This window comes from Dama dama, chromosome 32 (assembly GCF_033118175.1).
Source record: "Dama dama isolate Ldn47 chromosome 32, ASM3311817v1, whole genome shotgun sequence".
Taxonomy (NCBI): Eukaryota; Metazoa; Chordata; class Mammalia; order Artiodactyla; family Cervidae; genus Dama; species Dama dama.
Window position 1 is genome coordinate 10158888 of NC_083712.1, and position 15663 is coordinate 10174550.

At 40.9% G+C, this 15663-nt stretch overlaps 1 protein-coding gene across 1 annotated transcript in view; it reads right to left on the bottom strand.

The window, feature by feature from the left end:
* CSMD1 (CUB and Sushi multiple domains 1) overlaps positions 1 to 15663 on the bottom strand; it is a 1628138-nt gene that overhangs the window by 291664 nt on the left and 1320811 nt on the right. The window contains exons 24-25 of the mRNA XM_061134533.1: positions 6575 to 6766; positions 5601 to 5727 (exon numbers count right to left, since the gene is read on the bottom strand). Of these exons, the coding sequence (XP_060990516.1) occupies positions 5601 to 5727; positions 6575 to 6766 (319 nt within the window). The remainder of the gene's footprint in view (positions 1 to 5600; positions 5728 to 6574; positions 6767 to 15663) is intronic.

The window sequence follows — 15663 nt, forward strand, 5'->3', positions numbered from 1 at the left end:
GGAGAAGAATCAAATCAACAAAATTAGAAATGAAAAGGGAGAAATAACAACAGACTACACAGAAATACAAAGCATCATAAGAGACTACTGTCAGCAACTCTATGCCAAGAAAATGGACAACTTGGAAGAAATGGACAAATTCTTATAAAAGTAAACTTTACAAAACTGAACCAGGAAGAAATATAAAATCTGAACAGACCCATCACAAGCACGGAAATCAAAACTGTAATCAGAAATTTTCCAACAACAACAACAAAGAAATCTTCCAACAAACAAAAGCCCAGGACCAGATGGCTTCACAGCTGAATTCTACCAAAAATTTAGAGAAGAGCTAACACCTATCCTACTCAAACTCTTCCAGAAAATTGCAGAAGAAGGGAAACTTCCAAACTCATTCTATAAGGCCACCATCACCCTAATTCCAAAACCAAACAAAGATGCCACAAAAAAAGAAAACTACAGGCCAATATCACTGATGAACATAGACGCAAAAATCCTTAACAAAATCTAGGAAACATAATCCAACAACATATTAAAAAAATCATACATCATGACCAAGTGGGCTTTATCCCAGGGATGCAAGGATTCTTCAATATTCCCAAATCAATCAATGTGATACACCACATTAACAAATTAAAAGATAAAAACCATATGATTATCACAATAAATGCAGAGAAAGCCTTTGACAAAATTCAATATCCATTTATGATAAAGACCCTCCAGAAAACAGGCATATGAGGAACATACCTCAACATAATAAAAGCCATATATGATAAACCCACAACAAATGTTATCCTCAGTAATGAAAAATTGAAAGCATTTCCTCTAAAGTCACGAACAAGACAAGGATGCTCACTCTCACCACTACTATTCAACATAGTTTTGGCCACAGCAATCAGAGCAGAAAAAGAAATAAAAGGAATCCATATTAGAAAAGAAGAAGTAAAACTCTTACTGTTTGCAGATGACATGATCCTCTACATACAAAACCCTAAAGACTCCACCAGAAAATTATTAGAGTTAATCAATGAATACAGTAAAGTTGCAGGATATAAAATTAACACACAGCAATCCTTTGCATTCCTATACAGTAACAAAGAGAAAACAGAAAGAGAAATTAAGGAAATAATTCCATTCACCATTGCAATGAAAAGAATAAATACTTAGGAATAAATCTACCTAAAGAAACAAAAGACCTATATATACAAAACTATAAAACACTGATGAAAGAAACCAAAGATGACACAAATAGATAGAGAAATATACCCTGTTCATGGATCGGAAGAATCAATATTGTGAAATGAGTATATCACCCAAAGCAATCTGTTGATTCAATGCAATCCCTATTAAGCTACCAACGATATTTTTCAGAGAATTAGAACAAATAATTTAACAATTTTATATGGAATTACAAAAAACTCAAATAGCCAAAGCAATCTTGAGAAAGAAGAATGGAATTGGAGGAATCAACTAGAGAAATCAATCAATCAATATACTACAAAGCAACAGTCATTAAGACAGTATGGTACTGGCACAAAGACAGAAACATAGATCAATGGAACAAAATAGAAAGGCCAGAGATAAATCCACATACCTATGGACACCTTATGTTTGACAAAGGAGGCAAGAATATACAATGGAGAAAAGACAATCTCTTTGACAAGTGGTGCTGGGAAAACTGGTCAACCACTTGTAAAAAAATAAGACTAGAACACTTGCTAACACCATACACAAAAATAAACTCAAAATGGATTAAAGATCTAAATGTAAGACCAGAAACTATAAAACTCCTAGAGGAAAACATAGGCAAAACACTCTCTGACATAAATCACAGCAGGATTCTCTATGACCACCTCCTAGAGTAATGGAAATATAAGCACAAATAAACAAATGGGACCTAATTAAATTTAAAAGCATTTGCACAATAAAGAAAACTATAAGCAAGGTGAAAAGACAGCCTTCAGAATGGAGAAAATAATATCAAATGAAGCAACTGACAAAGAATTAATCTCAAAAATATACAAGCAACTCCTGCAGCTCAATTCCAGAAAAATAAGCGACCCAGTAAAAAAAAAAAAAAAAAGCCAAAGGGCTAAACAGACATTTCTCCAAAGAAGACATACAGATGGCTAATAAACACATGAAAAGATGCTCAACATCACTCATTATCAGAGAAATGCAAATCAAAACCACAATGAGGTACCATCTCAGGCTGGTCAGAATGGCTGCTATCAAAAAGTCTACAAACAATAAGTGCTGGAGAGGGTATGGAGAAAAAGGAACCCTCCTACACTGTTGGTGGGAATGCAAACTAGTACAGCCACTATGGAGAACAGTGTGGAAATTCCTTAAAAAACTGGAAATAGAACTGCCCTTTGACTCAGCAATTCCACTGCTGGGCATATACACTGAGGAAACCAGAATTGAAAGAGACATGTGTGCCCCAATGTTCATCGCAGCACTGTTTACAATAGCCAGGACAGGGAAGAAACCTAGAAGTCCACTGGCAGATGAACAGATAAGAAAGTGGTGGTACATATATACAATGGAATATTACTCAGCTATTAAAAAGAATGCACTTGAATCAGTTCTAATGAGGTGGATGAAACTGGAGTCTATTACATAGAGCAAATTAAGTCAGAAAGAAAAACACATTAATATACCAATACAGTATATTAATGCAGAAATATGGAATGTAGAAAGATGGTAACGATGACCCTATATGCAAGACTGCAAGAGAGATACAGATGTAAAGAACAGACTGCTGGATTCTGTGGGAGAAGGTGAGGGTGGGATTATTTGAGAGAATAGCATTGAATCATGTATATTATCATATGTGAAATAGATCACCAGTCCAGGTTTGATGCATGAGGCAGGGTGCTCAGGGCTGGTACACAGGGATGACCCTGAGGGATGGGATAGGGAGGAAGGTGGGAGGGAAGGTCAGGATGGGGAATACATGTACACCCATGGCTGATTCATGTGAATGTATGACAAAAACCACCACAATATTGTAAAGTAATTAGCCTCTAATTAAAATTAAACTAAATAAATAAATAAAAAGAAGTAGAAAATTTTGAAATCTGCCTAAGAGGAAAGATATCCTGTTTATGTAAAGTCATTTCGTGACTCACAGATGGTTCCTAGGGTTTTTCACAATCAAATTCAGTGTAACGGCTTTTATATCATTTAGATGAAGCATTCAGGAATTTAAAGTTAAGAAGTAATATTTAATTCTATATAGTTCACTTGTAAGTGACTACTGATTTTTACGAAGAATGTTGTTGTTGAGTCACTGAGTCGTGTCCAACTCTTCGCAGCCCCATGGACTGTAGCCTGCCAGCTCCTCTGTCCACGGAATTTCCCAGGCATAAATATTGAAATGGGTTGCCATTTCCTCCTCTAGGGGATCTTACCAACCCAGGGACTGAACCTGATTTGCCTACATTGGCAGGCAGACAGACTGTTTAACACTGAGCCATCTGCAGAGCCCTTTATGAAGAATACAGACTCAAATTCTTTTATTCAAACATGCCCTATTTGTGCCTCAATAGATGGCTGCTGCTGCTGCTAAGTCACTTCAGTCATGTCCGACTCTGTGCGACCCCATAGACGGCAGCCCGCCAGGCTCCCCTGCTTCTGGGATTCTCCAGGCAAGCACACTGGAGTGGGTTGCCATTTCCTTCTCCAATGCATGAAAGTGAAAAGTAAAAGTGAAGTCGCTCAGTCATGTCCGACTCAGTGACCCCATGGACCACAGCCTACCAGGCTCCTCTGTTCATGGGACTTTCCAGGCAAGAGTACTGGAGTGGGGTGCCATTGCCTTTTCCACACAATTACCTATTTAATCATTTTTCTTAACTATGGACACTTAAATTTTTAAATGAATTATTTAAATGAGTTACTTCTGCAACATTTACATTATCTAAATTCCTTCTCTTGTTCCACATACATGATTAGGATATTTATTTTGGATGGTTTGAAAGTGGGAATAGTTTGTTCCATGTGAGTTTAACTCACTCCCAAGATGTTGATGTGACCAAATGTCAAGAAAGTCTGGTGAATTTCAGGGAGGATGGAGGCCATCAGAGAGAAACAGAGTGTCACTGAACAGGATGAGCAGGCCCCCTTACTCCTTAGCATCCCATCTTGTTTTTACTAAGTTATAAAGTTGCAGGAGGACAGGTTTACTAAGTTTGCTGGGCAAACTATTTGTGAGTAAGGACAAAATCCACTAGTTCATGAATGTTTTCATATATCCACTTGCCCCAGAAAGAGTTTTCTGCTTTGCATATGTCTCTTTCAGCTTTTTCTCATATTTAAAGGAGCTGATGCCCAGATTCTTTTAAACTCTGGTCAGTGCAATAGCACAGAAAACAGGAAGAGCATCGGAGGGAGTGGTTAAGACTATCTCAGGGATTTTTTTTTTTTCTTTTCCTTTTTTATAATTGTTTATTTTTGGCCACTTCTGGGTCTTCGTTGCTGTGGGAGGTTTCTCTCTGGCTGCACAGAGCAGGGCTACTCTAACTGTGGTGCACAGGCTTCTCACTCTGGTGGCGTCTCTCGTTGTTCAGCAGGGGCTCTAGATCACAGGCTCAGAAGCTGTGGCACACAGGCCTAGGAGCTCTGAGGCAGGTGGGATCTTCCGAGATCAGGGGTCAAACCCATGACTCTTTCATTGGCAGGTGGATTCTCTACCACTGAGCCACCAGGGAAGTCTGAACGGAGTTTTGTTTTTTTTTTTTTTTAACATTGTAGAGAGATTTCAAAAGAATGAAAGAGGAGAGGTGGTGGGAAGAGAAAGGGGACTTTAATGGCTATGACTACAGAATGCACGTTCTCAACGTGTTCTTCAGTTAAAGAACAACTTAGTTTTAACTGAAATGTCCTCTTGTTTTATATATTGTACTGTGGTTTTGACACACCCTTTTGACACGTGGAGGATTTGCTTTCAAAAATTACTTTTAATTGGTTTACTTGTTAATTTAAAATTAGCATCATTTAGGACTATTCTTTTCCCATTAAGAGTGGAATATATTTCTTCAGACATTTACTTTCCCCCGAGACATGTTTTGGCAGATAGAACATTAGCAAATATGATGCAAACAGAAGTTTGAAAAGCCTCCATGTCTTGCTTCTAGGAAAATTTCATCGTCACTAGTTTCCTAAGGGAACAGAACCTGATACAGAAAGACCCCCACCTTTAATCATCCAGCTGAGGCTCCCACACCTGCATAAGACCTTCCTAGGCCACCCACCCCAACCAACCACAACTGCTCAGCAACTCAGAAAGTCATGAACACATACATTATTGTTTTTAGCAACTAAGTTTTGGGGGCCCGCTTGTTATGCAGCCAAAGCTAGCTGATGTACTTAATTTCTTTTTATCTTTACTACAGATGACTTAACACACGTCTTCAAAGGAATACCAAAGTGAGCATGCAAGCCAATGAAAAATTTGGCCATGTGCTTACATTTAGTCCTTTGACTCAGAAACTTAAATCTAATCGTGGATAATAAGAGATGTACTACTATCTTCACTACAAGAATAGGAACCATGCTTCTATTCTCAAATCACTGAAACCCAATAAAATGAGTACCTGATGGTCTTCCCCGGGTCTGCCTCTACCACCCAGGTGCAGTGGAGGTTGTTGTCGTAGGGAGCAGGGTATCCTGGAGACAGGATGCGTCCTGAAGTGGCAGCGTGGATCCGCCCACCACATTCCGCTGCAAGGGATTCAAAAATGGGCAAGTTTATTCCAGGCCTTACAGGCTTCACTTTAACCACCTTGAAAAGCCCAAACCATCACACTCATGTTGCATACACAGGAAAACAATCCCAGCATCTGGCTGTCCCTGTCACTGCTTTTCTAAATTTACTTGTTCCCCAGCATTATCTTGATGAAAAACCAGTATCCTCTGCAAAGTCAAGAGAGTGAAACAGTGAAATGCCATGTTATAAATCTAGTGATATTTCTGTGTACAGAAGTATCTAATAAGAACTCAGTATATAGAAGAAGCAATAATACCTCTCTATATAATTCTATATATGTTTCTATATATGCTAATACTACTTCTTCTATATATAGTATCTAATAATACTCCTTCTATACACAGAAGTATTACTTCTTCTACACGCCTCAGTAAAATAGTACTACGGGATCTGTTTTTCCTGCCCATACACACACACGCACACACACACACACACACACACACACTCACAATATTGTTGTTGCTGTCTCATCACTCAGGCTCAGTCGTGTCCCACTTTTTGTGACCCCGTGGACTGTAGCCCACCAGCCTCCTCTGTCCATGGGATTCTCCAGGCAAGAATACTGGAGTGGGTTGCCATTTCCTTCTCCAGGGGATCTTCCCGAGCCAGGGACTGAACCTGGGTCTCCGACATGGGCAGGGAGACGGATTCTTTGTCACAGAGCCACCAGGAAAGCCTCTCGCAAATGTCAGGATTAAACCCACACTGGAGAAAGAGCAATAGAAGTCTGCCCCCTCTGGGAGAATCAAGTCGGAGCACCCAGCGCTTCCTGCTCCCCGCGCGCACGCGCAGACGACTCACCTACACAGGAAGGCAATGGCCGGTCCCACACTCTCCGGTCCCCGCTCAGGCAGGTCAGAGTACCCCCGCCGTGCATGGCGTAGCCCGGGTTACAGCTATACAGGACGACCGTGTCGGTGAAGTGGCCTTCGTCCCGGATCCTGTAGCCGTAGTGAGGGGTCCCTGGGTCCTCACACTTCACCAGGTCAAAACCTGTGAGCGAGGAGGGGAGGGGTGAGTAGACGGAAGTCACTGCGGCATCCATACTGGCGTTCACACACTGAGGAAGCAGACCGGGTTGTTAAATGTCCCTCAAAGTGTAGAAAGAAAAAGAAGACTGAATTTAAAAACACATGTGGGTGTTGATTGGGCTTATCCGTTAACCACTGGTTTCTTTCTTGGAGTTTGACCACTTTATTTGTTCCTATCTATTGATATACTTATGACTGAAGTCCAGGAGGACAGTATGGTCCTCCGCTCCATCTCCTCCACCTGCCTTTTGTCTGTAGAAAAATACTAGTCAAATAATAAGCTTAATCAGAGAAGTGAGAAAATACAGATCCAAAGAAAGCACTCAAACAGAACAAAATAATAATAGTTTAGTCACAAAACACGGTCAAGGACGTTCAGTTTCTCCTCAAAGGTTGCAGACAATTTTCTGAGCCATATCCTGAGAGTCGTCTTGTAGATACTGAAACCCCCACCAGCTGGAAGAAGTTAACTACACGACACCCAGACTGTCACGATGTCATATGTGCCACAATTCCTAGAACTGGTCTCAAAGAAATGTTAACAAATCGACCCTGGAACTGAAGACTAACTGTACTTAAAGCAGTCAGGAAGACAATGATCAGACCACTGATGGCCAGTTTCAAGATGACCATCAGAGCTGACTGTGCTGTTTGTGAAGGGAGCCCCCTCCCTCCATCTATAAAAACTCTTGCCTGCTGAGTGTCAGTGTGTGGGTGTGGGTGTGGTCGGCGGCATGGAATCAGCCTTTGGACACAAGCCCCCCCTTCTATCCTGGTTGCCACTCTCTGAAACGACTTTCCTTTTCACCAGTCTTGCCTCTTGAGTGTTAGCTTTCAAGCAGCAAGCAGCTAGACTCCACTTTCAGTAACACAAGGAGAAGCTTTATTCCAAAGAGCTCCAGGCTGTCATCATTTGACTCACACATCCAGTCAGCATCTAGATTGTCCAGTGACTTCCTGTAAGCTTTTCCTGTCTCCACACTTTCTCTTTGTCACACCTGGGGCCTTCCAGGAGGGCCACCCTCACTTATTGTCTGTGCACACTCCAGCCTCTGCCTCCAGGCCCACTTCCTCTAAAACGCCCAGATCTCACGCTTCCTGGAAATTTCCATGCCCTTCCTGCTCACAGAGCTGGGTTCTGTGTCCCACCTGGGGGCCAGGGTGAGGTTCCTGAGCTGCTCCGTCTGTAGCACAAACTCCAGGATGAATCATCATAATGGTTTCCTCAAACTAACCTCTGAGACTCGAAGAAAGAGATGACAGAAATGAAGATTTAGCCTCTGTGATACCAAGAGCTGTATATTGCTTTCATGTGAAGCAATAATTTAAGGCCATCTCTGAAGAGAGTTCTACACTAACAAATCGCTCTTCCCATATCACGATGCAAATTTTGACCATTTTAAAAAGTAGAGCTGGAGATGTCGAAGACAGTGGAGGAATAGGGCGGGGAGACCCCTTTCTCTCCTACAAATTCATCAAAAGAATAACTGAACGCAGAGCAATCTTCACAGAACAACTTCTGATCACTAGCTGAGGTCATCAGGCACCCAGAAAAGCAACCCATTGTCTTCGAAAGGAGGTAGGACAAAATATAAAAGATAAAAGGGGAGACAGGGGAGCTAAGGACGGAGAGCCTCCGGGGAAGGGACTCTTAATAGAGGAAGTTTTCAAGCACCGGGAAACCCTCGCACTGGCGGGTCTGGGGGAAGTTTTTCAACCTCGGAGGGCAACCTGACTGGGAGGGGAACAATAAATAAAACTCACAGATTACATGCCTAAAAGCAACTCCCAGGGGAAAAGTACCCCAGACGCCCGCATCCGCCACCAGCAAGTGGGGGCAGAACGGAGAGGAGCGGGCGGCATTGCATAGGGTAAGGACCGGGCCTGAGTGCCCTGAGGACAATCGGAGGGAGCTTTTGTGAGTTACCAACTTAAACTGTGGGACAGTAAAAGAGAGAGAGAAAATTAACCAGCCAGAACACACTGCCAGCCGTTCGCAGAACAAAGGGACCGAGAAAGTCCAGAGAAGAGCTCGCAGGCTGCGGACCGGCCCAGCCCCGCCGGAGGCAGGAGGCAGGGGAGAGGGGAAGAGGCAGGCTCGGCCCCAAAGACCGCATCCCCTACCGCACTGCAAACAGGCCTCCAGTTTCTAATCAATGACCTCCTGAAATTCTGGATGGTCGACATCCGCCGGGAGGGTCGCAGCGAGACACAGGGCGCAGGTACCCGACCGGCGCAGGCGGGGTCTGGGGCTGGGGACGCGGAGGGCAGACGGCGCACGCACCCGACCTGCGCGGGCGGAAACTGAGACTGGGACTGCACAGGGCAGAAGACGCGCCGCACCCGGGGAGAAAGCACCCGTCAAGCCCCTGGCTGCCTGGACCGGAAGGCACAAAATGCAGGCGCAGCTTTGTGTTCCGCGCTTTTGTGGAACACCCGAGGGCTGAAACCGCGCGCAGCGCAGGGCACGCTCCATATAGAGCAGCCGGGAGCCTGAGCAGCGTAGACAGGGGGAAAACAGCACCAGCCCCTCCCCGCAGCGCGACGGAACTAGCTACCTGAACAAGAGACCACCTCCGCCCGCCTGTGTCAGGGCGGAAATTAGGCGCGGAAGAGACCGGCAAACAGAAGCCAAATAAACAAAGGGAACCGCTTCAGAAGGGACCGGTGCAACAGATTAAAATCCCTGTAGGTAACACCGACTACCTCGGAAGGGGCCTGTAGACATCGAGAAGTGTAAGCTGGAACGAGGAGCTATCTGAAACTGAACCGAACCCACACTGACCGCAACAGCTCCAGAGAAACTCCTAGATATACTTTTACTTTTTTTTTTTTTGAGTAAAGAAAAAAAAATTTGTTTTTCTTTTTTATGTTTTCTCTTTTATTTTCTTTTAAAATTCCCTATTACTCCCCCATTACTCCTTAACTTTCATTTTCACAGATTTTTACGATTTTCTTAATTAGGGAAAAAAATTTTTTTTTTAATTTCTTTTACTTGTGTTTTTTTTTTCTTTTTCTCTTCTATTTTCTATTTTTCTTTTTCTCTTATTTCCTTTTAAAGTCCTCTATTACTCCTCTACTACTCCTTAATTTTCATTTTCATTACACTATAACCTTACAAAAAAAAAAAAAAGAAGCCCTATTTTTAAACCGAACTTCATATATATTTCTAAAATTTTTGTGTGTGTGTTTTGGTTTTTGCCTTTAATATAGTATTTTTGAGAGTCTAACCTCTACTCTAGATTTTTAATCTTTGTTTTTCAGTATATGATATAAATTGTGGACATTTAAGAATCCAGTATTCAGTTCCCATTGTTATACAGGAGTGTGTTGATTATTCTCTCCCAATCTTGACTCTCCTTTTTCTACCTCAGAACACCTCTATTTCCTCCTTTCCCCTTCTCTTCCCAATCCAATTCTGTGAATCTTTGTAGGTGACTGGGCTACAGAGAACACTCTGGGAACAGACAACTGCATAGATCGATCTCTCTCCTCTTGAGTCCCCCATTTTCTCCCCCTGCTCATCTCTATCTCCCTCCTCCCTCTCCTCTTATTCATGTAACTCAGTGAACCTCTCTGGGCGTCCCTCACGGGGGAGAATCTTTCACCATTAACTTAGAAGTTTTATTAGCAGTGCTGTATAGTAGGAGAAGTCTTGAGACTACTGGAAGAATAAAACTGAAACCCAGAGGCAGGAGACTTAAGCCCAAAACCCGAGAACACCAGAGAACTCCTGACTACATGGAACTTTAAGCAATAAGAGACCGTCCAAAAGTCTCCATACCTACACTGAAACCAACCACCACCCAAGAGCCAATAAGTTCCAGAGCAAGACATACCACGCAAATTCTCCAGCAACACAGAAACATAGCCCTGAATGCCAACATACAGTCTGCCCAAGGTCACACCTAACACATAGACACATCCCAAAACTCATCACTGGGCACTCCATTGCACTCCAGAGAGAAGAAATCACGTTCCATGCACCAGAACACTGATGCAAGCTTCCCTAACCAGGAAACCTTGACAAGCCAAACGTCCAACCCCACCCACTGGGTAAAACCTCCACAATAAAAAGGAATCACAGACCTCCAGAATACAGAAAGCCCACTCCAGACACAGCAATCTAAACAAGATGAAAAGGCAGAGAAATACCCTACAGGTAAAGGAACATGAAAAATGCCCACCAAGTCAAACAAAAGAGGAGGAGATAGGGAATCTACCTGAAAAAGAATTTAGAATAATGATAATAAAAATGATCCAAAATCTTGAAAACAAAATGGAGTTACAGATAAATAGCCTGGAGACAAAGATTGAAAAGATGCAAGAAATGTTTAATAAAGACCTAGAAGAAATAAAAAAGAGTCAATTAAAAATGAATAATGCAATAAATGAGATCAAAAACACTCTGGAGGGGAACAAGAGTAGAATAACGGAGGCAGAAGATAGGATAAGTGAGGTAGAAGATAAAATGGAGGAAATAAATGAAGCAGAGAGGAAAAAAGAAAAAAGAATCAAAAGAAATGAGGACAACCTAAGGGACCTCTGGGACAATATGAAATGCCCCAACATTCGAATCATAGGAGTCCCAGAAGAAGAAGACAAAAAGAAAGGCCATGAGAAAATACTCGAGGAGATAATAGCTGAAAACTTCCCTAAAATGGGGAAGGAAATAGCCACCCAAGTCCAAGAAACCCAGAGAGTCCCAAACAGGATAAACCCAAGGCGAAACACCCCAAGACACATATTAATCAAATTAACAAAGATCAAACACAAAGAACAAATATTAAAAGCAGCAAGGGAGAAACAACAAATAACACACAAAGGGATTCCCATAAGGATAACAGCTGATCTATCAATAGAAACCGTCCAGACCAGAAGGGAATGGCAGGACATACTTAAGGTAATGAAAGAGAATACCCTATAACCCAGAGAAGGCGAGGGTGGGATGTTTCGAGAGAACAGCATGTATATTATCTATGGTGAAATAGACCACCGGCCCAGGTGGGATGCATGAGACAGGTGCTTGGGCCAGGTGCACTGGGAGGACCCAGGGGAATCGGGTGGGGGGGCAGGTGGGAGGGGGGATTGAGATGGGGAATACATGTAACTCCATGGCTGATTCATGTCAATGTATGACAAAACCCACTGCAATGTTGCAAAGTAATTATCCTCCAACTAATAAAAATAATTGGAAAAAAAAAATAAAAATAAATAAAAAGTAGAGCTGGAACCTGAAGGAATACATGGGTTCTTTTCATCTATTTCCACCTAAATTTTGCTTCTTCCTTTTCGCGAAAATAAATAAAATAAAAAAATGAATGTGTGAGTTTTGCTGTCTTTCTGTCAAATTTGCATTCTGAATGCTTTCCATGGAGGAAGATACATCTTTAAATTCACATGATCATTTACCCTTAGAATCTCTACATAATCCAGATGGAGTTCTGCAGGTGTATACACGGGAGGGAAACCAGTACACATTTGATAATTTACATGCAGTGGCCAAAAAAGGTTCCTGAAATACTTTTTTTTTCTATAAAATGTCAGTCTTTAATTACTGTGCCTTTACAAAAACTGTTTATCTATTTAAGAAATGCAAATAGCTATAATTCAAGATGCCCAGAAGGACAGTGCATAACAGTGTATCTATTTCAGCACAAAGCAAAAGGATGTTTTAGGTTGCCACAAAGGGGATCAGAATTAGGAAGAAGGGTCCCAGGCACATAGGGTTTCACGGCTCATGCAGACACCTGACAACTCTAGTCCGATGCACAGTCCCAAAACCACCAGGAAAGGAAGATGCTAAGCTGCCGAACTCACTTAGGTCGAACTGCCATCCTTACTCCTGCCTTGCAAAAGGCCCTAAAGATCATTTAGCCATAGTGTCTCTTGTGCAGAAGGGCAAAAGAAGCAACGTCTCTATTGTTACTGTTTCACTTGGTCTGGGGCTTGGATGAGACAGTGTCAGGGTGGTGCTTTCAAAAGCACCACTGCCTGGGTGACCGGAACAAGAAACTACCACTGGCTGGGTCACAGTGGCCAGCTGAGAGTGATGGCTGGAGTAGGGCTCAACAGGTAATGGTAATCACCGATGTTTCAAACTGTCTCAGTGTTTGGAAGCCAAATTAGGTATCTGAGTATCAATGACAGTGGAACATAAAACTCGAAATAAGCAGCAGACAAAATCTAGGTCTCAAGATGAGAAACCGAAAGAGTCAAACACGTGTCCCTTTTGTTTGTACCCCTGTGACAGGAACCTGGAGAAGTAAATCTGACATGAGAGGAGTCAGTCTCAAGTGTCAATAGACCCGAAGTTCTCTCCAAAGCAGAGTGAGATCCATGCAGGACAGTCGCCCCAGGAGACATAACCACCTGCTGTCCTGCTGAAATCCACACCCCCTGTAACCCAAGCTTCTGATTCTTCCAGGAACACCAGAAAGCTGGAGTTTTTAGCTTCATAAAATGCTTGCTGAATAAATACATATTTCAAAAATGGAGATGCTTAAATTCTAAGATTAGATTATGAAAACTAGATGTAAACAGTTTTAAGAGAAACCAATAATTTCTCAGTTTCTGGAGAAGGCTGAGACTCAATTCTGAAAAGTTGTCAATATTCCATCTAATTTTTTAAGACTAAACTTTGTGACGCAAAGACCTTCTCAGGATGATTAAGGGCTGGATAGAGAAATGGCCCAGCTTGTCCGAGACCTTTTATTCTGACAGTGAGTTATTTCCTGGTTATACAGAAGACTTTTGTTATGAAAGATTGTCCTCACTGGAGATTAATGCCTATAAAAGATAAAGTAATGACATTGATTTTCCTGGTGACTTATGTGCTGTCTCATTAGCTTATAGTCATCAACTCTACAGACAGGAGACTCATGCTTAAAGGTTATCCAGACTTTCCCTCTAAGTTCAGAGAGCATGGCTTTTAAAATCTTCCATCAAATAAGCTATCAAAGTTCTAAAATCACAGAACTTGTTTATATTAAAATTAGCTTGAAGAAACATTTCCTCTGCTCCAAAAACTTGCATTATGAAACTTTTTAAAGGAAGGAAGTAAGAATCATTGAAAAATAATAAACAATGATGCACCAATACAAATGTCTACTAAACTTTATCTGTGTTGAATTATTAGAAAAATTAGTTTTATTGTTTTTTTCTATCACTCAGTCTAGAAAGATTTTGTCTTTCTCTAAACCACATATCGTCACACAGATGAGTTAAGTCATACTGTTTTTGAAAGGGCACTTATTCTTTTCATTACCAGATATCTTTTTTTTACTTATGCTCCTTTTGTTATTATTATTTTTTTAAAAGATCAATTAAATCATTGATGGCATCATGAAATACATTATCTTGCTGAAAGTCCTACATTTGATACTTAAATGTCTAAAACTCTACACCTACCGAAGGTCATTACATTAAATATATTCCTTTTGTCAGAAACTTGAAAAGTATTTGTTTTTTATTTTTATTATGTTGATATTCTCAAATTCAGTTTTTCAAGTCAGTGAAAAGAGCTTTGTTTGTGCAAAGCTTCTTACAGGATTTAATAATTCATGCACAGTTACAGGTAGAAACATAGACATTTATCCCCAGAGGAATCTACATCTTGAAAGGACTAGAGAAAGATCTCTAGAAACCCCAGATTTTTATTTCTTGTTGCTGTGCCGTGAATCAGCTTGGCCCTTGGACTCTGAGTCCATCCATATGCAATACTCTGCCTCTCTCCAAAAGCAGAATGAGAGTCATTTCATTGAGCCCTGCTTGCTATTTGATTAGGGCATAATATTAACATTGTCTCTTAAAAATTTCAGTACTGCTTGTAGACACTGGTGAACTAAATTGAAGTGATATATAGTAACAGAGTTCTTGAATGACAATATAAAATTCTGGGATGTTCATACTGTGTTCATTTCAGGAAAAATATTTTTTTTTCCTGTGGTTCATTAAACTATCTCAAAAATATTCTCTTACATTTAATTTAGATCTACAGCAGTAGTCCTCCAAATAAGAGGTTTTTCCATTTTAATTAGAATCTAAAAGACTTTAGAATGACTACTCTTAAGGCTACTATAGAGTAATGACTTTAAAATATAGAGAATATATCCTTTTCTATCTTGAAGCCACTAGCTTGACATAAATCAGTGTGCAAATGCTGATTTTCAGTATTTTCTTTGTGCCATAGAACCTTCAAAAAGATTAAAGTTATCTGTTAAAACATTACCTATTAAGAGTTGCAGTTGCTGCTTGGATCTATTTAGCAATTCCATTTCTTTTTGCTTTCCAGTGATTTCTTCTTAGTCACATAAATAGTACAGATGCTTTGAACAAAATGTTTTAGTTAAAACAAGCTCCAAACATCAGGCTAATGAAAATTATTACTTCATCTCTGTAGCTATTACCCAATTTTAATGTTTTTAAGGATTAAATCCTATATCTCTTCAAACTCTAACAAAATATTACTGTTACAAAAGACTTCCACTTAACTCTCAAGTATTTTGACTAGTTCTTATCTTCCAAATCAACCACTTATGTTTGAAAAGAAGCTGGTGTAGACTTGATCCATTTCATACACTCAGGAGGAACAGTGAGGGTTACAGTCAGCTTGTGAGTGCCTCATCCTGCTTCCCAGGGACTCTACAGAAACTACCTTTATTCTCGGGTGAGCTTTGAGTACATGACTGATGAAGAATCTTTATCATGTATGCACCTCTGATACCTTTCCTATGAACCATTGATAAAGCCTCACGATGTTTATAGAAACCTATTATCGCTTTACTTTACCTAATAAGACATTTCAATTTGCACAATGTAATCTTTGCAAATAAATAAATAAAAGTTAGTAATCTAAGA